This window comes from Coenobita brevimanus, chromosome 61 (assembly GCF_032717465.1).
Source record: "Coenobita brevimanus isolate Jiangsu-jjx chromosome 61, ASM3271746v2, whole genome shotgun sequence".
NCBI lineage: Eukaryota > Metazoa > Arthropoda > Malacostraca > Decapoda > Coenobitidae > Coenobita > Coenobita brevimanus.
Window position 1 is genome coordinate 13,026,370 of NC_137014.1, and position 25,778 is coordinate 13,052,147.

At 41.2% G+C, this 25,778-nt stretch overlaps 1 protein-coding gene across 1 annotated transcript in view; it reads right to left on the reverse strand.

Annotated features, from left to right (window-relative positions):
- Positions 1 to 25,778, reverse strand: part of LOC145403693 (isthmin-like) — a 103,829-nt gene that overhangs the window by 42,310 nt on the left and 35,741 nt on the right. The window contains exon 3 of the mRNA XM_080275380.1: positions 110 to 226. Within this exon, the coding sequence (XP_080131506.1) occupies positions 110 to 226 (117 nt within the window). The remainder of the gene's footprint in view (positions 1 to 109; positions 227 to 25,778) is intronic.

Consider the following 25,778-nt stretch of genomic DNA (forward strand, 5'->3'; position numbering starts at 1 on the left):
GTACTGCATATGCAGCATAAATTATCAAGAAGATGGTGCCAAAAATTCTCCAAAGTTGAGGGGAATAAGGGTCCGGGACATAAATGATGGTAAGGTAGCATTGGCTCACCTGTCATAGCAGCAGGTCTGGGCAGCGAGGGAGGAGGCAGTGACCAGGGAGCGGATACAGGTGTGTGCGCCGCGGTGGTACACATCAATACGTTCACGATCACTCACCACGACCCACCTGTACGCATACACAAACATGTACATACGTGAGCTATAGTTTCTTTTCACTCTTTAATCCTAACCTTGCCTGTAGGAAGCCATAGTCAAAGAAAGACCTGTTGTTGTACTGTAAAGACAGCAGTTCCAACATTTGGTAGACTATACAAGGAACGGTTTGCTATGTCAATGTTTGTTGTGAAGTCTACAAAGGTCCCCAATTACTAACAATGTTTTTTTTTTTTTTTTTTTTTTTCAGTATGAAACTGTAGATATGACTTTCTTTCTGCCAGCGAGAGAAGTCAGAAAGTGAGCAAAAAGCGTGGCTCAGGAGTTTGCACGGAAAGCAAAGAGGGAGAGGAAAGGGATGAGTTCCATCAGACAGGTTGCAAAATCAGTCATTAAAAATTGCTTCAATTCTGAGTAGTTATTTTTTATTGCACTTATGAACATAATAAAAAAGTACATTTAGAATGTTTCCATCACATCACATTTAATACAAAAATAAAAAGAAATTATCAATCAATTTATACAACATTGTTCTAAACTAACTGAATGTGAACACATTTAGTAAAAGTAAATTTTTAAACATATACAAAAAGGAAACAACATTATATATTCCATGAGTCACGTATAACTGTCGTTGTAACTTTTTTTTTTTTTTTTTTTTTTCACTCCAAAAATTCGTTTGGTGGCCAGTCGTTTGTATACATTCTGGTGCGTCCCTATGAATTATCCAGCAGTAGTTCGCCATTATACTGACACACCAACGTCCCTGGTACCTCCTTTCCACATCCATGATATCCTGATAGAATCTTTCACCCTGTTCTTCATTCACTGCTCCAAGATTTTTGGGAAGAAATTCCAAATGCGTATCCAAAAAGTGGACTTTGAGACTCATGTTGCCACCCAATTCCTTAAACTTGACCAACAAATTTCTCACAATATATTTGTAATCTGGATCCTGATTGTTGCCTAAAAGCTTAGAAATTACTTTTCTGAATGATACCCAAGCCTCTCGTTCCATTGCACAATCAAATTCTGCGTCAGAAATCAGTTTTCTAATACCAGGTCCAGTAAATATGCCCTCTTTCAATTTAGCTTCAAACATACCAAGAAACTTTTGGCACAAACACGTAAAACATGCTCCATCTTTTGATAGGCCTTTGACAAACTGCTTCATTAATCCAAGCTTAATATGAAGTGGTGGTTGAAGCACTTTATCTGGATTCACCAAGCTAGATGTAATAATGTTTTGGCATGAAGCCGTAGATTTTTTTCTATTTTGCCATTCCTTCTGCACCTACTGTATATCCTTGGCTCTACTGTCCCACTCACAAAGAAAATATGGGAGTTTTGTATACTCTGACTGCTGACCCAGTAAGGTGTGCAGAATTTCCAGGTCCCCCACATAAGAACCAACGGCGTTCACTGTAGTTGATTTTCCTGAGATCTGCTAAAATCTGGTACGTTTATCTTAAATGCACAGGATGAGCAACAGGTATTGATGCATATTAATTACCATTATGAAGAAGTACCCCTTTCAGGCTTCTTTTAGATGAATCTATAAATAGTCTTCATTCTTCTGCATTATAATCTCTGCCAAGTTTCAGCACTACGCCACTTACATCACTGCAATAAACCAAGGATCAATATTTTCTGAAGTATGGTGCAAAAACTTTTTCTCTGTTTCGGTACCAAGAGAAGGTTTTGTCTGAATATAGTAAGTGTGTATCTTTTAATAGGGACCTTAAGAGCTCTGCAGCATCTTACAGAGAGACCGAAGTCTCATAGTAAATCATTAACCCTGGATAGGCATAGGTTTTTTTTAGTAGTACTGTAGTAGTAGTAGTTGTTCCCTAGGCAGTCTGGCCGAACAGCACCGAGTCCCTTAGGAAGGCCATGGCTGAGACCGGGCTTTCCCACAGAGCTCTCAAAGAGTGTTTTGTGTTGTTGGCGTAGGTGATTGTGTGCAATGCAGTCTTCCATAATGTGCTTAATAGTATGGGGTGCTGTGTTGCATCCTGGACAGGCATCAGCGATGGAGTCATCCAGCCTCTTCTGGTAACTTAAGAGGGTTGGATGGTGCCCACATCTCAGCCTGGCCAGGTGGACCCTGTCCTCACGAGGAAGATAGGATTCAGAAGGGTGGATGTCATGAGGCCGTGCATGCAACTGTGTGTTGTCTTTAAGTGACTGAATGGAGCGGCGAGTGATCTGAGTGTGGATATGCTTCTGGAAGCTGGTCTGAGGTGGGCGAGAGGGAAGAGTTGACAGTATTTGTGTATGGTATCGTGTGCTGGGTGTTGTTTTGATGTTCCTTGGTGTGGGTGGATGTGCTGCCATGTACTGTAGTGGATGTCGTGGGTTTGTGGAGGCTGCAGCAAGAAACTGGGTGCCTCTCATGTCTAGGTGATCCTTGACTTTGAGGACTTTGGTTTCTTGATGTAGGTGGTCTGTGGGTGTAGTAGCTGTGCAGCCTGTGATTATTTTTAGGGCCTTGTTCTGTATGGTCTGTAGAGTGTTGTAGTGTGTTTTGGTCAGGTTAGAAGTCCAGGCAGGGCTTGCATAATTCATCACTGTACGTATGTATTGTTTGTATACTGTGGTGGTGGTTTCTTTGTTGTGTCCGAATGTTGTATGGGCAAGTGACCTCAAAGCATTGAGTCTTGGTGTTATTTTATTTTTGATGTTTGTGATGTGTTGTTTAAATGACACTGATGTATTGTATGTTACACCTAGGATTTTGTGTGTGTGTGTGTGTGTGTGTGTGTGTGTGTGTGTGTGTGTGTGGTAGGGGAGTGTTGTTTATGGTGAGGTGTGGGATGTGACTGTGTTCTGCTGTCCAATTTGTGAGATGAGTCACTGTAGATTTGGCTGGGGCTATTTTGAGCCTGTTTGTGGTGAACCATTCGTGTAGTATGTTGAGGTAAGGTTGAATGATGTGTGCAGCTGTGTTTGCGTTTTGGTGTGTACATGTAAGTGTTATATCATCTGCATAGGAAGCTATATGTATCTGTGGTGTGTGGGGTGTGGGTACGTCGTGCATGTATAGATTAAAGAGTGTAGGGGACAAAACAGATCCTTGGGGGACGCCGTTTGTGAAGTTTCTGATGTTAGAAGACTGACCGGCAAATGTTACGTGTGCACATCTGCCTGCTAAGTAGTTTGCCAGCCATCTTTTTGTGTTATTGTGCATGTTTGTGTTGAGTATTTTGTTTGTGAGGTTGTGGTGGGGGATGGCATCAAAAGCTTTGCTAATGTCTAGTGTGACTAGGAGTGTTCTGTGTGGTGGCCTAGCTGAATTCATGCCATCGAAAACTCTCTGTGTAAGGTCTGTAAGAAGGGTGTTTGTGGAGTGTAGTGGCTAAAGCCATGTTGTGACTGGGCTAGGGGAATGTGAGGTGTGACTAGTTGTAGTATCAGTCGTTCAGTGACTTTAGAGGGGGTGCAGAGGAGTGTGATGGGGCGATGTGAGAAGGGTAACGTGGGGTCTTTGTTGGGTTTAGGGATAGTGATGATATTGCCATGCTTCCAGATGTTGGGTATTATGTTGTGTGAGTAGCTGTAGTTTGATATGTTGGTGGGTGCTTGTATGCCTTGTTATCCTAGGTGTTTAAGGTGAATGTTGCTTATGTTGTCTGGTCCACAGGCAGATGAGTGCTTGAGGTTGTTAATGATGTGCTTCGTCTGGTTGTAAGTGAAAGGTGTGTAGGCTGGGTCTGTGGGGAACTGTCTCTTACGTCTGATGATACGTTGGTCTTCCGGATGGGGGGTTTGATGGCTGCCTTGTGAAAAGTGCTTGATGAGAGTGTTTGCTTGTTGTTTGTTTGAGGGTATGGTGTCTGTTGTTGTGATGGCAGCGTGTGATTGTGTGGTGTTGCTGTTGGAAAGTGTGATGCTGTTTAGTGTTTTGTAGAGTCTGCTGATGTTTGTTCTGTGGTCAAGTGTTTGGAGGTAATTTTTCCAGTTTAGTGTTTGCTGTTCTGATATTTTACTGTTTATCTGAGTTTTGAGTTCTTGTATTTGTTGTATGGTGTCTTTTGTATGGGGTGTTGGGGAGTGTCGCAGTGTGTCCCGTTGTCTGATGAGGCCTTGAATTTCTGGTGTGAAGTTGGGGTTGTGTTTATTTCTGTTGCCTCTACGGATGTGTCTTTTGTCTGCGTTTTGTATGATTGTATTGAAAGTGTGCACAGCGGTGTTGATGTTTGTTATGGGTGTACTGTTTAGTGTTTCGAATGTTCTGTTTCAGTTACAAAGGCCTCCCAGTTGGCTTTCTTATAATTTTTTTAGTAAAACCACAGGCATACCTGGGTTTTATTCACCCGGCCCTGGAAGAAAAAAAAAATCTAATCAGTATTTACTCATGAAACTTCGTATGAGTGTGGAAGAACCTCTCTTGTTCACACTGATATAAGTGTAAAAGAAAATTTAACGAGAAGTAGCAGTGTAAAAAAAATCCTGAGATCATTTTTGAGAAAAAAAATACGTTCGAGAATTGATAGCTAAATATACACGAGTAAAAATTTGTTTTGACCTTATTTTATACTCCTTGCCTGCGTCCTCAGAACCTCCCAAACACAGGCTGCTACATCCTCTTTCATCAGAAAACCATGGGTAAAAAATACTACCCACACAATAGGTATTGCCTGGTGAAAATCACACGACCACGGTAAACAATACATTAAGACCTAGGTGTAGAGCGTCACCCACCCACTTAACAGCGAGTCTCAACACACAATGCAGCTACTGAGAGAGAATATGTTCTGGAGATAAAGGAACCATGTGTATAATACAGTGTTGCAATATCACCGGGTGAATCTCACCCAGGTATGCCTGTCCAGGGTTAAGTACATGTTGAGTGAATAGCTCTGGCTCATTACTTGAACACATTATTTTCATTGTGTACAACGGTGTTTCTACATAATCAAGACTATCAGGTGGAGTAGGGACCGGCATATCAGGTCCACGTGGTATAGGTCTTATTGCTGATGGAAGATCAGGATAAACAATTTCTTTTTTATTCTTTTTGTTGTATCCTTGAATTTTGCAGGAACTAAAATAGCAATCGTTACTTTGATTTTCGGGCTTCCTCTGTATCATCGCAATACCAAAAGCAAGAGCCTTCTTTTTACCTTTGGTCCGCTGTCTTAGTTCCTCAACACAAACAGAGCAGACACTGTGAGAGGCCCACTTTTTGCCCTGGTCACCAAGTTTTAAGTACGGTAGGTGTAAAATTTTTCTTTTTTAAACAAAATCTGTTATGTTGTCTCTCTTTTTTTTTTTTTTTTTTTTTCACTGGGTCATTCCATATCAAATCACCCAGAGATTCCCAGGTCACCATCTCAGATTCTCCTGGAAAAATTCACAGGTGCTCCTATACCGAACTTATGGAGAAATCCCAAATATTAGGTCTGAACCTCTAATAGTTTTAAAACCAAAGCCCTTTGAAATTTTAAATAATTTTATGCAGTTTGCGGAACAAGCCGTTTGGTCCAAATTCCGACATTCATAGCTCCTTTGATATGGCACGTACAGCTATGAAACACTGTGGCTAGGGGCCTAGGGCTATCTTTTCCCGTAGAATTAAAAAAAGTAATCAGATTAGGTATATCTTATGCACTTTTCCTTCAATAAGACTCTGAAAATGGCCAAAAAATCAAAACGTAACAAAATGACAACCCCCACTGAGAGCTTCTCACTCAAACAGTATGCTAGATGAGGCACTCAAGAGTTTTTTTTTCTTTTCTGTCATTTATGACATATTAGGCATGTGTATGCAGTAACCATATTTATTACTGTTATAGGTGTTTTAGAATAATTAGAAATGTGCTCGGTTTTCAAATTTCTTAAAAATTGCCCATTTTCATTCCTCATTTAAACATGTGGGCAGTTAACCATCATGTTCATAATTATTTTCACAAAGTATTCTTACGCATCTGAAGATGATCTGACAAAAACGTGGTGTTGTTGCTGAGTTTCCTTCGGGAGTTATGATTTTTTTTTTTTTTTTTAATACAGAATGAGATATCAAGCTCTTTTTGCCGTACAAATTCAACCAAAACACAGATATTACGTAATTCAGTTTCAGAATTGCCACAGTCTTACTTCAAAAAGAGGAGAATACTACCCCTTCATAAATTACCGTAATTCAAAATAGTGAAAATAAACATTTTAAGTTAGGCAGTTTTACTGATTGTCAAAAGCTTATCAAAACATTATCACCAATAATGGATAAAAAATCACAGCAAGAACTTCTTCTTTTCAAGACATAAACATTGTAAATAGAATTCAGATTCTCAATGGCAGTGGTAAATACTTTCATAGTGACAAGTCAGCATTTCACCTAGTGCTCAGGGTAGTAGGGCTCAGAACACACAATTAGTTGTAGTGGCTTGAACAAAATTCACACTCTCTTCCCAAAATTTGTGCAAAATTAATAACTCTTGAGAACTGCCGTGTCCAGTTAAGTGTGCTTTTGCAATGTGTCACACAAGTCATTGTGTTATTTGTGATACTGATGTCATGAAATCCTTCAAAATGATAAACTATAGAATTAAGGTATAACTAAAAATTTGTAACACTGTAAAACCTGTTTGGTGAAATGTTGACTTGTTATTATGAAAGTATTGACTACGTCACTGTGGATCTAAGTACTATTTGCAATGATTGTTTATGTCCTGAAAAGAAAAAGTTCTTGCTGCGATTATTTTGTCCACTGGTGGTGATAATGCTTTGAAAACATGTTTTTGACAATCAATAAAATTGCATAACTTAACAAAATGTTGTTTATTTTCACTATTTTGAATTAATTTATGAAAGGGTAGTATGTTCCTCTCATGTAGCAATTCTGAAACTGACACCTATATCATATTTGTATATTGGTTGAATTTGTACATGAAGAGTATGACAGCTCAATATTTAAAAAAAAAAAAAAAAATCCCAAAGGTAAGTCAACAACAACATCACATTTTTGTCAATCATCTTCAGATGTTTAGGAATACATGGTGAAAATATGAAAATGATGGCTACCTGCCTGCATGGTCGAACGACGACATGAAAATTGGCAATTTTGAGGAAATCTGAAAATCGAACGCATTTCAAAAGATTATTCTGACACTCCTATAACAGTAATGAATATGGTTACTTCATACTCATGGCCTAATATGTTATAAATAACAGGAAAAAACTGTGAGTGTTTTATCTAGCATACTGTTTGAGTGAGAAGCTTTCAAAGGAGTTGCCCTGGAGGAGCATCTAACCAGCTGGCTACTCTTCTGAGAGACCATTTCATCGATGCTCTTGGAAGTGCCGAGTTGAAAGTACAAGTGAAGCAGGCACAACCCAGAAGTATGCAAAAAGCACTAGCCAGGGCTCTGGAATTTGAGTCCTACATCAGGTCCAGTATGTACAGTTTGCAGGAAGGTCATAGAGCAGGCTTCAAGGCGGGAAAGGGGCAAGTATGTGAAACGGAGAAATTTGGAGGAAGTTGCTGGTATTGTGAAAGGCCAGGACATAGGAAAGAGGACTGCTACAAATGGAAGAGGGAATAGGAGAAGATTGGAAGAGGTTGCTGATTCTGCAGGAAGCCAGGACACAAGAAGGAGGATTGTTTCAAATGGAAGAAGGAGCAAGAACAAAATAATATATGGAAGTCTACGAATGCAACAAAAAGGTGTTGGACCTGTGATGAGGTGGGACACTTCAGTTCTGAGTGTCTAAAGAAGAAAAAGGAGGATAAGAGGAAGACTGCAAAAGACGAGAAAGAAACAAGTAAATTAGTAAAAGCTGATGACAAGGGTCAACAACCAGCCGGTTTTTCCCAAGTAGCCCCAACATAGAGAAAATGCAAGAGAACTGCGATTGACTGTGTGCGAGTAGACAAAAGAATAGACGGCAAGAAATGTTCCCTGGTGATTGATTCTGCCTCGGAGCAGACTCTCGTGAGGCCTGATGTGTTACATCATCCCTATATGCCTGAGTCATCAGAACAATTATTGTGTGACGTATCTAGGCACTGCACAGAACTGAGGAGACCTTGGATGTCCTGATTGAAATGTCAGGGCAAGAGGCCACGCTTCCAGTCTATGTGGCCGAGATGTTGGATCCTTGCCTTCTTGGCCTGGACTATCTGATGTCCATGGGATGTGAGCTGAATTTCTGCTCCTTGAGACTCAAAGTTTGAGGAAAGTCGGTTCCCGTCACGACAGTGAGACATAGCAGTTCTGGCGGTGAGCTGAGGGCACTGTGCGCCACAATGGTACCCCCAAGATCAGAACTACTGCTCCAGTGCAAGGTGAGTGGCTCTTTTGACAGCTGTCTAGGGGTGGTGGAGCCTGATAAATGGTGCAAGATGAAGGCTAGTGTAATATTGGGGAAGACTTTGGCAAAAACAGGTGCAGGCGGAGTTCTAGTTGTGGTAGCCAATTTCTCCTGTGAGAAACAGAAGATCAATGGAGAAAATGTGGGACTGTGCCAGGCAGTGGACCCTGAGTGGTATCAATGAAGGGACTGTAAAAGGGGTGCAGTAAAAGAAGATGGGAATCTGCAGCCCATTTACAAGACCTGTTTTCAAGGAGTTGCCAGTGCCGGGATGACTTATAAGCGCAGCAGTTAAGGCAACTGCAAGTGAAGTTTACTGATGGCTTTTCCACGGGAGACCTAGACCTGGGATGCACAGGTCTGGTGGAGCATTGCATTGACACCGAGGATCGCCGCCCAATTAAACAGCCAGCTTGGAGGATGGCGCCAACTCAACGGCAAGAAATGGAGGTGATGGAGAACCTTCAAAGTCAGGGAGTAACAGAAAAGTCCACCAGTCCTTGGGCATCAGCAGTTGTTCTGGTAAGGAAGAAGGATGGCTCAGTAAGGTGCTGTGTGGATTATCGAGCCCTGAATGAGGTGACAGTGAAGGATGCATACCCCATGCCATGAACTGATGACACCCTAGATGCTGTGTCAGGTGCCAAGTGGTTCTCCACCCTAGATATGAACGCAGGATATCACAAGGTCAAGACTTTTTTTTTTTTTTTTTTTTTTTTTTTTTATGTGTCCGACTCTGGGCATAGGCTTCACAGCCTGCTATCAAGGCCCAGCAGTCCTCCTACATACCATACACCTCTACATGTCACCACTTCGGCGCTAACACCCACCGTCCATATTGAATACATGCTAGGGCTGTCTCATACAGGACTGGTGTATTGGTATTAGCGGGGGTATTTTTACGACATGTCGGCGGGTCTTCTGGTAGATCAGTAAAGCCTGATTTAATGAAATTCAAATCCTTAAACTGTTCCCTGCCCCAGCCGGGATTCGAACCTGGGTCCGTAAGGACTGCAAGCCATCTCTCTACCGATTGAGCCACCGCCTCCCCCGCCAACTCAGAGAAGGACATGGAGAAAGCAGCCTTTTCATATGGGCGGGGTTTGTGGCAGTTCAATGTGATGCCATTTGGCCTGTGCAATGCCCCTGCTGCTTTTGAACATCTCATCGATTGAGTACTGGAAGGCCTGCACTGGCAGACAGCTCTCATCTATCTTGATGATGTAATTGTGTTTGGACGGACTTTCGACTGGGAATCTGAGAAGCTGTCAGAGGTGTTTAACAGCATCCAAGCTGTGCACCTCAAGATGAACCCCAAGAAATGCTACTTGTTCCAGAAGGAAGTGAATTACTTGGTCTGCACTGTATGTGAAGTCGCATCCATACTAATCTGGAGAAGGTGGCAGCTGTGAAAAACTGGCCAGTTCCAACTTATGTGAAGGAGCTACAGTTTCCTGAGTTTGAGTACCTATTACCGGAGTTTTGCCAAGGACTTTGCAATGATAACTGCACCTCTGCACAAGTTGTTAGGAAAGAGGCAAAAGTTTGTGTACTGCAGTGACTCAGAAGGCCTTTGGTGAACTCAAGCATGCATTGGCAGACTCTGAAGTGCTGCCATACCCAAATCAGAGTCAGCCATTCATCCTTGGCTGTGACCCTGATGACCATGGTATTGGTGGAATCCTAACACCGAGGAGGGATGACAAAGAGTATGTGGTGGTGTATTACAGCAAGAAGTTCAGCCTACCAGAGCAGAACTGCTGTGTGACCCATTAGGAGCTCTTGGCAGTGATGAACAGCCTTTATTTCTTCCATCCCTACTTGTATGGGTCCTGCTTCTTCATCAGGATGGACCACGCAGCACTCAGGTGGCTAAAGACATTAAAGAATCTGGAAGGACAACTGGCATGCTAGCTCAGGAAACTGGACCAGCACAGCTATGAGGTGCAGCACCATCCTGGTCAGGTCCATGGCAATGCTGACAGCCTGAGTCGTCGGCCTTGTGAACCAGGATGCAAGCAGTGTAGTGCAAAAGAAGACTGTAGCTAGAAATGCAGCCATACTGCATTGACAGGGCCAGTGTCAGCTGAAAAAGACCCGAAGAGGATGCAGAGGAGGATCCAGATTTACAACCAGTGCTAGAGTGGCTGCAATAGAGTACAGTGCGACCATTTTGGGAGGAAGTTTCCCAGTTCAGCCCTGCAACTAAGAGCTACTGGATTCAGAGGGATCTACTCCGTTAGAACAATGGATTACTGGAGCATCAGTGGGAGACACCTGATGGCCTCAGCAAGTATTGGCAACTGGTGGAAATGAGGTTTTAGAAGAGTCTCATAACCAGATCACTAGTGGGCACCTGGGAGTAAAGAAAACACTAAGTCGGCTGTGACAGAGGTTCTACTGGACTCGCATGCATCAGGATGTTTAAGAGTGGTGTCGGGCCTGTGATGCATGCTGTGCTAAGAAGGCACCCAAGAAACGTGGATGCTCCCCTCTTCAGCTGTACCATGTGGGTGCACTGATAGAAAGAGTCGTGGTTGACATTGTTTGACCTCTGCCACACAATGAAAGAGGAAACCAGTATACGAGTATATGTCACCATGAACTACTTTACAAAGTGGCCAGAAGCCTATGCTGTCCCCAGTCAGGAAGCTCCAACTGTTGCTCAGGTGTTGGTTGACCAGTTCTGTCGCTTTGTGGTGCCTCAAGAGCTACACTCAGACCAAGGTAGAAACTTCGAGTCTGCTGTGTTCCGTGAGTGCTGCAAGTTACTGGGGATCAAGAAGACCTGGACGACCCCTACTAAGGGCACAGTCAGAAGGAATAGGAAAGAAATTCAACTGGACCCTGGGACAAGATACTGGCCCAGCATTGTGCAGAGGAACGGGTGAAATGGGACCAGAAATTACCTGCATTGCTGTTGGTATATCGGTCTGCATCCCACAAGTCTACCGGCTACACCCTTCCAAAACTAATGCTGGGCCACGGGTTATGATTGCCAGTTGATCTGTTGATGGGATGACCACCTGGTGAAGAGCTGCCTACAGAAAATTCCAGCCATGCAAAGCATCTTCAGGAAAGACTGGCTGAGATACATCGCCAAGTTTGAGAAGCTTTAAGTTTTCAGGTGAGGTGATGAAGTGAAAGTATGATGCCAAGGCAAGTGAGGCGAGCTTCAAGATTGTTGACAAACTTTGGCTATATAATTCTTAGAGGAAGAAGGGACAGTCACTGAAGCTGCAGAGCCTGTGGGATGGGCCCTACACTGTGATGGACCGCATGCCAGACGTAACGTACCAGATTCGGGGAGGTAGGAAGTCTCCCCCAAAGGTGGTACACATGAATAGTATTAGGCAGAACCATCAGCCAGGACAGTACAGCTGGGATGTCTCAGAGGAATTGTGATCACCTGCAGCTGATGATGTTGAGGAGGACCAAGGAGCTGAAGCAAAAGAAGATGGCGACAGTTTCTCTAGGGAAGAAGTGGATCAGGAAGAGGACCAAATCATTCCAGGAGGAGTGGACTGTGTGGATGAGCAGGGACGTTGTCAGAAGCAGCGTAAGAGAAAAGCAGAGAAGTTGAAGGACTATTTTGTGTATAATTAAATGTTTTGTTTGGAATAAGGATTATGCTTTTTAATATTGTGTAGTTTTGTCGGGACGACAAAAGGACAGGAGTGGGTAGTGTTAAGAAGCAAGGGTGTTAATGGTGCTGTACTAGAAAGTTCCTGTTGGTTCTCACAGTTTCGGTTACAAATCAGAGTTGCCAGATAGCCTGCTGCTGTGAGAGTAGGTGTTTTGTAAAGTAATGTATTAATTTTTATTCTCTTTTTTCTTTATAATTTTTATTTAGGTTACTGATTGTTAAATTAAGTAATATAATTTCAGTTTGTATGCTGAAGAATTTAGAGTGCTACATAATGTAAGAAAACTCTGGAATATTCTAAATGTCTCGGATTTGGAAACTGTTGCTGCTACGGGAATGTGGTAGATCATTCAAGTATCATACAGTGTTCCAAATGGATAGGAGAGAGAATAGAGCAGTTTCAGCCGGTTTTTGTTGTACTTGCGACCTTGTGAAGTTAGTGTAACTCTGGAATTGTGAAGCTGGCAGTGTAATTACTGTATCTGGAAAGTAAAGAAAATGAACACGAGAAGCTTGTGTTAACATACGATCCCTCATTTGATCTGTTGTTGCGCACTGACAGGCTGACCCTAGGGCAACGTCCTTCCTATACTGAACTACTGCTGTTGGAGCCTGTGGCAGTGTGGGGTGTGGACGTAACAATAAGACTATTTGTTGGTCTATCTGAAACTGTTGTACAAAGGATATGGTGCAGATTTCAGTGTGGAATGTGAAGGGTGTGAATGTTGAGGTGAAAGAGAGGTTGTGCAGGTGCTTGAGGATGCAAAAGTAGACATATGTAAACTGACTGAGACCAAATGGTGAGAGAAAAGTGTAAGAGAGTGGGAGTAGGTATTGGGTATACTCGAATGTGCAGGAACAGGTAAGAATGAGAAAGCAAAGGAGAGTGTACATTAAATGTTGTGTGCAAGAGATGGAAGGAGAATATAATAGGGTATGGATCAGTTGGTTCAAGGCTTGTGTGGGTGAGATTGGGGGAGGCGGTGGCTCAGTCGGTAGAGAGGTGGCCTGCAGTCCTAGCAGACCCAGGTTCAGTTCCCCGCTGGGGCATGGAACAGTTTAAGGATTTGAATTTCATTATATCAGACTTTACTGATGTACCAGAAGACCCGCCGACATGTCGTAAAAATACCCCCACTAATACCAATACACCAGTCCTGTGTGAGACAGCCCTAGCATGTATTCAATATGGACGGTGGGTGTTAGCGCCGAAGTGGTGACATGTAGAGGTATATGGTATGTAGGAGGACTACTGGGCCTTGGGAGCACATTGTGAAGCCTATGCCCAGAGTCTGACACATAAAAAAAAATGAAAGCAGGAATACAAGCATGGGCGATTGTGTGTGTATATGTGCCTAAGGAAGACCATGCGAGCAGGGTGAAAGAAGGGCTCTGGGCAGACATCGAAGCATACATGGAAAAGCTTGACAGGAGCGAGATAGTGTAAATGAGTGGAGATATTAATGGCAAAGTAAGGAATGTGAAGCTGGATGGAGTTGTTGGTGAATGGGGTGTGCCTGCAGAAGTGGATGAGAATGGTAGTGCTCTAGTGGATATTTGTGCGGGAGGAGGGTTGGTGATATCCAATATCCTTTTTAGGCACAAAATGCTCCACAGGTAAACATGGTGAGTGATGAGAAGGGTGGGTAGTGAACTGAAAACAGGCAATGATTCATTGTGTGTGTGTGGTTGAGAGAGGTAGAAGGTATGTATTGGATACGAGAGTATACAGAGGGTGGGGGAGTGTAGTTTCTGACCACCACTTGATGGTGGCGAAAGTCAAGGTGCAAATGCGATGGATGAATAGGAGAGAAAGGCAGGAGGAAGTAGTCCATGCGAAGAGGGTAGAAAGATTGCAAGAGGATGAAAAAAAAAAAAAGGCAGAATATAAGAAAGAAGTGGAGGTGCGATTGGGTAAATATGATTTGGAGCAGATGAGGGAGGTGAAAGATGTGTGCAAGATATTCACAGAAGAAACCTGTGCAGCATGTAAGGTCGTGTGTAGGGTGAAGCAAAGATGAAAGGGGGTGCAAGGAATAGCACGGTGGAATGAAAAGGTGAGGCAAGTTGTCACACAAAAGAAAAAAGCATATGGTATGTGGATGGGAAACAGGAGCATGAAGAGAGTTGAGAAATGGAACAGAGAGAAGAGAGAAGTGAAGAGATTAGTATGGGAATGTAGGAGAGTGGATGAGGAATTTGGAAGGAAATTGAATGTAAAGAGATGGGACTGTAAGAATATGTTCTAGAAGGAAGTAAAGAGAGAGTCAGACAGGGTGATAAAGAAGGCAATAGGGGAGTAAAAGATAAAAATGGTGTATCACTGGTGGGGAAGGGGGAAAAAGTGGGCAGATGGGCAGAACACTTAAAGTAATTGTTAAACACAGACAATGAAAGTAATGTGAGTATAATTGGCTGGGAGAAGGAAGGAGATGAGAAGGGTGGAAGAGACCAGTAGGATTGGAGCAGTGGAAGCAATGAAGAAAGTAAACTGAGGAAAGCCCCAGAATTGATGGAGTGTGTGGTGAAATGCTGAAGCATGGGGAAGAGCTAGAAGTAGAATGGATATGGAAGATGTGCAGATTGCTCTGGGAGGAAGGTAGAGTCCCAGAGAATTGGAAGTCGGGTATAATTATTTCCCTGCACAAAGGAAAATGGAAAAAGAAGGGTGTGGTACTCATAGGGGCATTTGTCTACTTAGTGTAGTAAGAAAAGTATATGGTAGGATACTTATTGACAGAGTTAGGGGAAAAAAGGGATTAGTCGAAGAAGAACAGAGAGGTTTTAGGAAGGAAAGGGGTTGTGTAGATCAGATATCCATCCGATGGTCTTTAGTGGCAAAGTTTTAAGAAAAGGGAAAGATGTTGTATGCAGCCTTCATGGATTTGGAGAAAGCATATGGCAGAGTCAATATACAAGGAATGTGGAAAATATTAAGAATGTATGGAGTAAATGTGAAGCTGTTGAATACCGTGAGGGGTACGTATTAGGTTGCTAAGACTGCAGTGCGTGTGGATGTTGAATCAAGCGAAATTTTCAGTCTTAATGTTGGACTGAAACAGGGATGTCTCATGTCTCCATGGGTCTTCAGTCTGTATTGGATGATAAGTTATAAAAGAGATACAAGGTAGGCAGTGGATGTTGGAGCGGCCATAATAAGAAAGGGGAGTGTCTGGAAACTTCCTGTACTGTTGTTTGCAAATAATACTGTATTGTTAAGTGAAGACGAAGGGGAACTGCAAAGCTTGATGAACGAGTTTGTGTGTGTGTGTGTGTGTGTGTGTGTGTGTGTGTGTGTGTGTGTGTGTGTGTGTGTGTGTGTGTGTGTGTGTGTGTGTGTGTGTGTAAGACTCGGAATCAATAGGTGAATGTATGGAAAGTAAAGTCACGGTCTTCGAGAGAAATGAAAGCACTGAATGCACAGTGAGGTTGGATGGTGAGGAAATGGAAAATGTGAGTGCATTTAAGTACTTTAGTAGTGTGATGAGTAAGGATGGAAGTTTGGAGGATGGAGTGCATGAAAGGGTACATTCATCATCATCATCATCATCATCCAATCCAGTGTTGCCCCATGAGGAACGTAGGATCCCAGGACTAGGCAAGTTGGTCCTGACATTTAAGATGAGAGTGACCAGCTTCACTCATCCCTGAGTGGCATTGCGTGAGCAATAACCCACAACCATCCCTTGGATATACCCTGCACCGGCTCAGTCCGATTGGAGCGCCTTAATTGCCCACTAAACCACCAGGCGCCATAATTTGGTTATATGGTTACCACCCAGAGTAGGAAATGGTTCCCTGGTTTACAGGAAACCACCTGACTTGTCACTCAGTGTAAAGTCACCCGTAGACAGAAGGAAGAGGAAAGAATGAAGAAATGGAAGACAGAAGAGGAAGGATGGAAAGAAGGAAGGAAGAGTGGAAAGGGCAGGCACCCGAGAGCAACATTATATTGAGTATGCATGGCATCTAGATCGCCCAAAATATAACCTGGTATATTATTGCTTATCAGTCTGAAAATCTCAGAACGGTACATGCGATCTTCTAGGTGGGAGGTACGAGCATATAGTAGCCATTATTAATGATCCTGCTTCTGTTTCTATTTCAGTTATGAAGTCATAGATTTTGGATCTTCTCTGCTCTCTTAGGTGTATCGCCGACTTGTCAATTAGTTCTTCTGACGAGTTGATTTTGCACTCATTGTGTTCATACATGTTGGGTGGGAGTGAGGCAAAGGTTTGAGCTTGAATTCTTTATTTTCTGTAAGGTCTCGGGCTACACAACCCAGTTTCACAGAGTTTGAACATGAAGTGATACATCCGAGACGTTTATACCCCGAAAATTCCCTCCCCTGTTCTCGTGTCGCAGCCTGATTGGCTACCCCTAAGAAAATTCCATCGTCCTACCCCGCGCCTGATTGCAACATCAGTGTTATCCTTGCATTGTACCTGCATAGGCTGAAAAATCGTTCCCTATGGTTTATTACATTTGTACACAAATGTGTGCTGCTTCCAACATTTTTCTCGCTTGTTTATTCAGATCTTTCTCAATGAGTGCAGCTTCTTCCCGCTTGGGCAAATGATCATGCTGATCTATATGCAACACCAGGGAATTAGATACTTTTTGACACAGTACTGTACATCTGCTATGTGTTCTGCTATACCTGTAGTCATTCCTCGTCCTGTTTCCCCTACGTACGTTTAGAGCACCCACTGCACGTTATGCTGTATACTACACTGTTCTTCTTTGTACTACTTTTCTGTTTTGACTATTTCTCCTATTTTACGTCCTACGATGCAGCGATCCTAAGGCCTGCTTTCTGAAAGTATTTGTTGATAGCCGAAGCTTTGGCTGAACTGGGGACAAATACTCATCTTGTACTGTCATCGTTTGATTGAACATTTCCATTATTATTTTTTTATTATATCAATTTCTTTTATTTTCATTTTCAACACCATGCCTACCTGATAGCACAGCTTCCTATATGTGTCTATTATGAATCTGATCTCATCCTCACTGAACTCGTTACTTAAAATTCTATATGCCCTTAGGAAGAATCCTAAACAACTCCAAATTATTGATCCTTTCTTTGTGTGCAGAGAGAGAGTGGATAAAGTTATTTTTGGTTGGTTTACGGTGCACTGAGTAACTAGTCCCCTCGTCTACTCTCCATATTATAGTATATAAGAATGGGATTTTTTTTTTCTTTCCCTTCCTCTGCTGAGAATTTAATGTCATCATTCACGTCGTTTAAGATTCTCAGTTTATTTAAAATATTGGTGCCCCGGGGCACAAGTATTATGACATTGTCCACATATCTGTACCAGGTGTAGCCTGAAATGTTAGAGAAAGTAAAGAATTCAAACCCTAACCTGTATCTCTCTCTCACCCAACATTTCCACTTGTCATCATGGATCAGCTGTAACTATATGTCTATAACTGTTCATTACTTTTAAACCCATTACTGTCCATTACAATATCTGGTTGTACTCGTATATTGCTGTAACAAGCTCTTAAATCTTCTTCCCTATTTCTCCAATTTAATACATTATAAATGTGATTTTAAGCTTTACAGCCATTACTATTACTGCTGATCTTGTCTCCTTATCTAAGGGACTCTTGTTTACTGTGGGTGATGATGGTATCCTTTGAGTAATTAAGCCATCTTTGTTTTCCCTGCAAGTTCCACTGTCTACTTGTCTGCAGTGTCCTTTTAAGTTAAACCCATTTATAAACAGCAGTCCGTAAACATCTGTCCCCGATATTCCTGCATATCTACATGTCATTTTTAATATCTTGTTTTCCTTTTTCTTAACTTCATTACTGGTAAATTTTCAATTTATTTTTCTCATGTCTACTCCTAGAATCTCAAGGCCGATTCCTTTCAGTTCTTTGGTTCTCTATTTTTCTTGTTTTTGCCATTTCTCTTCCTACTGCTCCTCCAAAGTCTGCTTCATGTTCTGCTTCCATTTCTCTCTCTTTAAGTCGTCTCTGTCTCTTCATCCTGTACCGTACTTGGTCTGGTGATTTCCGCCTGTGATAGTAATGTGTCCACTTTATTTCCTTCGAAGGTGAATCCTCGGAAATGATTACTTCAGGCAGATTGTTAGCTTTGAACAGTTTATTTGGTTCTTTGTCATAAGTACCTGGTCTGCAGATGATAAGCAAGTTGGCATGCAGCATTATTGTTACGATTTTTGTTGTTGCTGTAGTTGTTGTGTCAAGTCTGGAGCTTATTTTAAGGATATTACAGTTTTGTAATACTCGGCTGTTTATTGGCTGCTGAGTTGTTTTTGTTATTGTTTCTTTTTTATTTCTTTTTTTAGACAGAGCATTTTCTTTTTTTTTCTGTGTGGGCACCGCATTGTCAACGTGCAGTGCCCTCCTCCACAAGCGACACACTGCTCTGAACTGTTGCAGTCCTTCCAATTGTGTTCATACGAAGCACATTCTGATCATCTCTTGTAGCCATTAACTGTCGGGCATTTAATGGTGCTGTTCTCTTCCACTGCGATGCATTTCTGTCTAGGTGGTACATTCTTCTTGTTTGATTTGATGTTTAGGGATTCGCAGACTGAATGCTAATAATCCGCTGTCACTAGCTTTAAGTGCCATCTTCGTCTGCTGCAGTTTTGTTTTTTTGTGTATTATTCCTTGAGAATTTTGATATAGTTGCTGTCTCTTGTCTCTTCTTGCATCTCTTTCTCCATTTCATTCTGAATTTCATCTTCATTGTATTGGTAAATATAGTCATCCAAATTGAAGATCAGCATTTAGTTCTGGTGGTCTTTTTGGCGTAAAGTCTTTCTCAGTTACGTTATCTCCAAGGTTCGTTTGGAAGATTCTATCCGTGTCTTCATCACCTTAAAAAAAGTACTGCATAGCCGTCTCCAGTGGTATTATCTTGGCTACGTACCCATTTCTTTTAAAATCAAGATTGTAGCTCACCCAACTTGTTCCTGTATCTTTTGTACCTGCTAATTATGTGTTTAATTTTGACTCTGATCATGGTGGCATTCCATACTCCCAAGTCAGTAACTCCCGCAAACCGAAAACGGAAGCGTTATAAATAGGGAACTTTAGAGGATCCCATAGGGAGTGCCTCTAAAAGTGTTCTATTTGCCTTACCTACTTCCCTGAAACTAACAGGACCCCTAACCCCCCTTCTAAAGGGGGTGTGAATTCTCTCACTAACAGACAGAGGACCCACAGCACAGGGAGTTCTATCCACAGCCAAAAGAACTGAGCCCATTGCCAGTTTCCTTTGACCTGGAGCTATCCCCCGTACCATCATAGCACTGCCTTCAGGGTTCAGCTACGTCCACAGACGTTTCTACTTGAAACCTAAACACCCTCAACACCATCGACAACAAGAGTGGGAGAAACAAGAGTTAAATACATCATAAATGAAAATCTTGCAGAGGCAGAGAGTTCAGAGTCAGTCCAGCCATTAGTTCTTAAGGCCGTCGTCTCTTTCGACAATTTGCTCCTAAACGATTAGGGCTGGGAGGCTGCAATTTGCATCAGTTATTGACCTGTATGAGGGATTGTTTGTGCATAAGTTTCATCGAATTCGATTCATTTCATTTTTATTTAGAGATTTTTTTGTTAAAAATTTCTAAATTATCTATAAGAAATTAAAAGGTCCCTAAAGTAGTCCATAAAATTTGGCTTGCTATTTGGCAAAGTAATAGTAAAGAGTTGCATTACAGACTGTCTAATACGTTTTATGATATTTGCATCAGAAGAATACCAGTTATTTATCTTTATCTCGATGAAAATCTAAGTTTCCTTTTGAACCAATTTACTGGATGTTTGGCAAGCTCTGTGCACCAAACATATTCTACAGGCATTCCAGTAAGAGAATTTATAGTAAAATTTCTGGGCTTTCCAGTGGTGCCTTTATTTTTTCTATAGCTTGATTAGTTTATCAGCTTATAGAGTTCAAATGTTAAAAACATATATTCTCCCAAAACCACCGTCAAAGTGTTCAGGTCATGGAGCATTGACAACACATCCTTTCTCTCTCATACTTCTGGTATACAACTGGCACTAAAAAAGATGCCAGATGTCGAAAGAAGTATATATATATATATATATATATATATATATATATATATATATATATATATATATATATATATATATATATATATATATATATATATATATATATATATATTATATATATATATATATATATATATATATATATATCTATATATATATATATATATATATATATATATATATATATATATATTATGTGGTAGGTGGGGGCGCTCACCATCCACTCACTCAATGTAGTGCTGCTGTCAGGTGTCTGCCCTTTCCTCTCCTCTCTCCATTCCTTCCATCCTCTTCCGTCTTCCTTTACTTCATTCTTTTCTTGTCCTTCTGCCTACGGGTAACTTTACACTTCCTCCTTTGTCTTTCTTTCCTTCACTCTTTCCTCTTCCTTCTGCCTGTGGGTGACTCTACACTGAGTGACAAGCCAAGTGGTTTCCTGTACACCAGGAAACCATTTACTACGCTGGGTGGTAACCATATAACCAAATTTTGGCGCCTGGTGGTTTAGTGAGTAATTATTGCGCTCCAATCGGATTGAGCCGGTGAAGGTTTATATCCAAGGGGTGATTGGGGTTGATTGCTCATGTAATGCCACTCAGGGATGAGTGAGGCTGGTCACCCTCATCTTAAATGTCAGGACCAGCTGCTTAGCCCCAGGCTGCTACGCTCCTCATGGGGCAATGTAGCATTGGATGATATATATATATATATATATATATATATATATATATATTTCTAAGTAAATTCTGCACAAAGCTATATCATGATGCATGAAGGAGTGCTGAAGTTGCACCTGAGCGCTTGATACGCAGGCCCGTCATTTTCAACAGATTTTTTGGGGGGGCTAGACAAAATGTATATGTCTCCGTAATACAAACTCTAAACCGAGACCCTTAAGTCAGCAGACCATTCGATATTTTTCAGTTTTATTCTACCTAATAGTTGATGTTTAATGAATGAGGCATGTATGTTTAGTGATGGAGATGGGTATTTAAGTAAATGATTTCACTTTCTGCCAACTTGAGCTTTCAGCTCAAAAAGAGACTAAGTTTAATAAATTGGCCATGATACATTTTTGTTGCACTATGCTGCACCCTTGCCAAGATTGTTCCTACATGCCTGTGGCAAGATTCAGGTAGAAATATACAACCCTATCTTTTTTCTTTCGAAAAAGATAAAATAATGAAAATCGAAGTACTATTATGATTTAATTTATGATCAGTTTGGATCAAAGTTTGAAATATTTTACCAAACACGCGTAGGATTGTTTGAATTTTCAACAAAACTACTCTAAGTTTTTCTTCCTTTTTTATTTTCAAGCTCCGTCTTATAAGCCATTAATTTTAGTTGAAGTTTTGACAAATTTTCACATTGGGGGGCTGTAACCCCCCTAGCCTCCCCCCCAGAAAGTATGGCCCTGATATGGGTGTACAAAAACGCAATTTCAAAGCATTTATACATTTCTGAAGATGATATCACTTCTCACAGAGACAGAGGAAAGATGCCAAAATTTCTTGGAATTTTCTCAGAATATTACAAAATTTCAGATTTTTTCGTCAAAAATGAAGACGATCGCCTTAAGCCTCGAATAATCTTCTATTCTGAAGACAGTCCAAATGCTAGCAGAGTGCTCTGAGACTAAGTTCTTCCAAAAGTTGATAAAACAGCAGAAAGTCTATGTTGAAGACAGTCCAGAGTTATCACAATGTGGATAATGTGCTCCAAAAATAAGTCCCACCAAAAGTTGGTAAAACGGCAAAAATTCTTCTATAGTGGAGTTAAAGTCCATTACTGTGTGCCAGTCGATCGCTCTTAGGTAAAGTCCCGTAAAAAATTGGTTCGCTGATGAAAAATGTTCTTCAGTGACAGCAGCTAAGTCCAAACGAGCTTTCTAGAAAGAAAACTGAGACAACACATCCATTTTCTGTGGCTGGTGGCGGGTGAGTGGGTTGAGTACATGAACGCGAGGTCACCCATAAACTCTTAAGCATTAAGCTTAAACACCCCACCAGTCCCATTGCCCTCCCACCAAATTGTATTGTGAATTTGCTCCCTAACTTAACAAAACCCCTTTGCACCATAATCAATGCTTCTGTAAGCCAGTATAAATGTCAGTAGATTGGAAGACAGCATATGCAGCGCCAGTCCCCAGGCTCCCCAAACCCCATTCATTCGATCAGTTAAGACCCAGTGCCATAACCCCCCTCCCTAATCTGTTGCGTAAAAGATTTGTTTTTGACTGGGCTTCAGCTCACATTACAATGGAGCATCTCAGGGGACAAGGTTGGGACCATAGTTCTTCCTAATCCTCATTAACAAAGCCTTGACTGATATACAACAACGATGGAAGTATGTGGATGACTCCATTGTGGGCGTTGTGGTGGACAGCACAAGTCCTGACAACAACCACTTACAACAAGTGGACAACCTGTAACCTTGTACTACGGCCAACAGCATCGATATTAAGTGCAACAAGCCAGTGGTGATGCTTTTCCATACATCCATCACACCTTCACCACCATCGGCAATCACTTGGATACTACCACCTCCAAGTACAGTAGTGAAGGCCACCAAACTCCTAGGGATTATACTGGACAATAAGTTAAACTGGAAACGGCATGTCACTGACATCATCCAGTCAGCCTCCTATTTGCCACTACATGCGGTGATGACACAGACCCCTAGGTACACTACAGGAGCTACATATAACCTCTTCACACTCACCAAGCTCACCTATGCTTACCCAAGTTGGTTCCCGCCCGTCAACATGACACAAAAACAGCAACTGGAGAGAATACTAGGAGAAATGTATCATCTTGGGTACAGCATACGTCTTGTACGCAGAGACCATAAACACCACGGAAAATAGCCTGCCTATCTATAATGCTGTATAGCAGGAAATCTTGTGAAGGTTTAGTAGGCAGCTGCAAACGAATTCTTCCCTTCCCCCCCCCCCATCCTGCCTCCTACCACTACACCAGTCTATCCGTCATGCCAACAGGATTAGATCAATAAGGGCAAATAGTACGGACCGTTACAAAAACAACCCAGTACCAGCCATCGTATCAATAATCTGTAATGTTATGACCCAGCATACACCAATTTCAAATTATTTCACTCTTATTCTCATTGACTGTTGCAAGTTCGAGCTAACAAGCTGCCAACAATGATCTTGTAACCCCGTTCCATGACGAAGATAAGCGTAGTCTAATTTAAAACAATTAATTACCCTAACATCACTTTTCATCAGTCCCAGTCACATTAACCATGTATCACTACATTTTCAGCCTATGGCTACAGTTTCAATAAAGCATTTGTTACTAAGCTTCGCCATATAAATGGTAAAGCTTCTTGTTTTCGTCAGTTAAGCTTCGCCATATAGATGGCGAAGCTTACTGTTTTCGTATCATTATTATTTTTTGCACTTTTTTGTCTTAGATCTGGATGATATTTTACGTAACGGTACCCTAGGGAAACCCAAGTCCTTAAGCCAAAATTAAATGACTTCGACCTATTATTGAAGGTGAAATACTCATTTTCATTACAAAAATTCCATATTTGAAATTGAAATATCTCATAAACTAATTGAGATACAGCTGTCTGGATGAAAATCCTATGATAAGAATGTTTGCTGGATAATTTTGGCTAATAATTTGCCAGTTACCCTAGTTGAAGTACCGACTTCAATTGTTTTTTTGTTTTTTTTCGTCATTATAGAGAAAGCCACGAAAGATTTAAAGCCGTGGTTTTCTAGATATCTAGATGTGGTCCCTCTTATCCTCTGAAAGGAATATGGTTGTAATTAAGAATACAGTTAGCCAGTTATTGAGACAAACGTTAAATCAACATATGCATTCCTCGACACCTTTGTCTTTAGATCTTGTTGATGGTATACAAGAAGTTCCCTTGGGATCTTCAGATTTTGTTTATATTATTCATACCTTATACACCATAAGTGGTTGTGGCAAAGGTACTTTATTGTTGCTACACGATAAGAATAAGCCATTAGCCTACTTTTAACTCGCCACACCAGTGGTGTGGTATATGGTTCTTGTCAATATTATGATTATTGTTTTAATAATAATATTATGAAGCCAGGATTTTGAAGGTTCGAATGATAAGAGAATGGAAGTGTGGTCCACTGAAGTGTGAAAACTTTGCTTGTCTGGACGTTGCTGCTCCTCACCCTGCTGCAGGGTGGGAAAGGAGGCCTGGATGATGATGATGATGATGGTGATGGTGATAACTCACCACACCAGTGGTGAGTTATATTGTTATTATTATTATTATTATTATTATTATTATTATTACGAAGAAGTAAATTGCTCTTATTTGCTCAGTTTCAATGCTACGGCCATCACACTTGGCCACCTGATTGCCCCAGCTGGTGGTTTCATATGACCCAGTATCATCCAGTTCCCAGTACTTGTTTTCCAGTTACATCCAAGAACCTACAAATATAGTCTATTTGCGGAATATCAAAAACCGCTAAAGGTACAGACTTGAAATTTTTGTGGGACATAGCCAGCGTCAGCGAGCAGATCTGAAATGGCTATGAGTCCATTTGGATCAGTGGTTTCTGAGATCACCCAGGGGTCAATGGAAAGTAGTTTGGAGTCATTGAGTGCAAATTAAAAAAAAAAAAAAAAAAAAAGATAGAATTGAGGTACAGTCACCAAACTTGGTACATTTATAGAACTTGATATGCTATGCATGTTTACCAAGTATGAATGACCTCGACCCAAAACTTAAGGTCACAGCCAAAGTCAACATTCAAAATTTGCTTATATACCTTGAAGTGCTCACAATATGAAGACCATTGAAATCACAAGGTCCAGTGCTAGTTTGTCGTGTGGTGAGTTATTGAATCTGCTAATGGCAATTTCTGTTTTCTTGTTATCTATTATTATTATTATTATAACACCACACCAATGGTGAGTAATCTTCTTCTTCTTTTTCTTCTTCTTCTTCTTCTTTTTTTTTTCTTCTTCTTCTTCTTTTTTCTTCTTCTTCTTCTTTCTTCTTCTTATTTCTTGCAAAGAAGTAAAACTGCTGGTATTCGCTCAGTTTCAAAGCTCTGGCCATCATACTCGGCCATCTGGTTCCCACAGCTGGTAACTTAATATGATCCAGTATCATCCAGTTTCCAGTATTGGTTTTCCAGTTACATCCAAAAACCTTTAAAAAACAGTCTATTTGCAGAATGTCAGGAACTGCTAATGTTATGCTGGTGTTTTTAAGGCGACTTCTCGTCCTAAAAAACACTAGCGACTGAAGCGGGGTCCTCTTTCCGGACCGGAAGTAAAGCACCCACAAAGGAACAGGACATAAAAACCAGGCAGTATACCTTAACACATCTATTGCCTTAATTCTAACCGTTACAATAAAACACAGAGTGATATTTGAGATACAAGGGACAGGGACACAGAGTTAATCTTCAGCACCACAAGATACAGTCACGCTTAGCACACAATACAATGCACATACATGGATGTCTTGAATTATATATGTTATTATCCGTATGTCACTTTTAGGC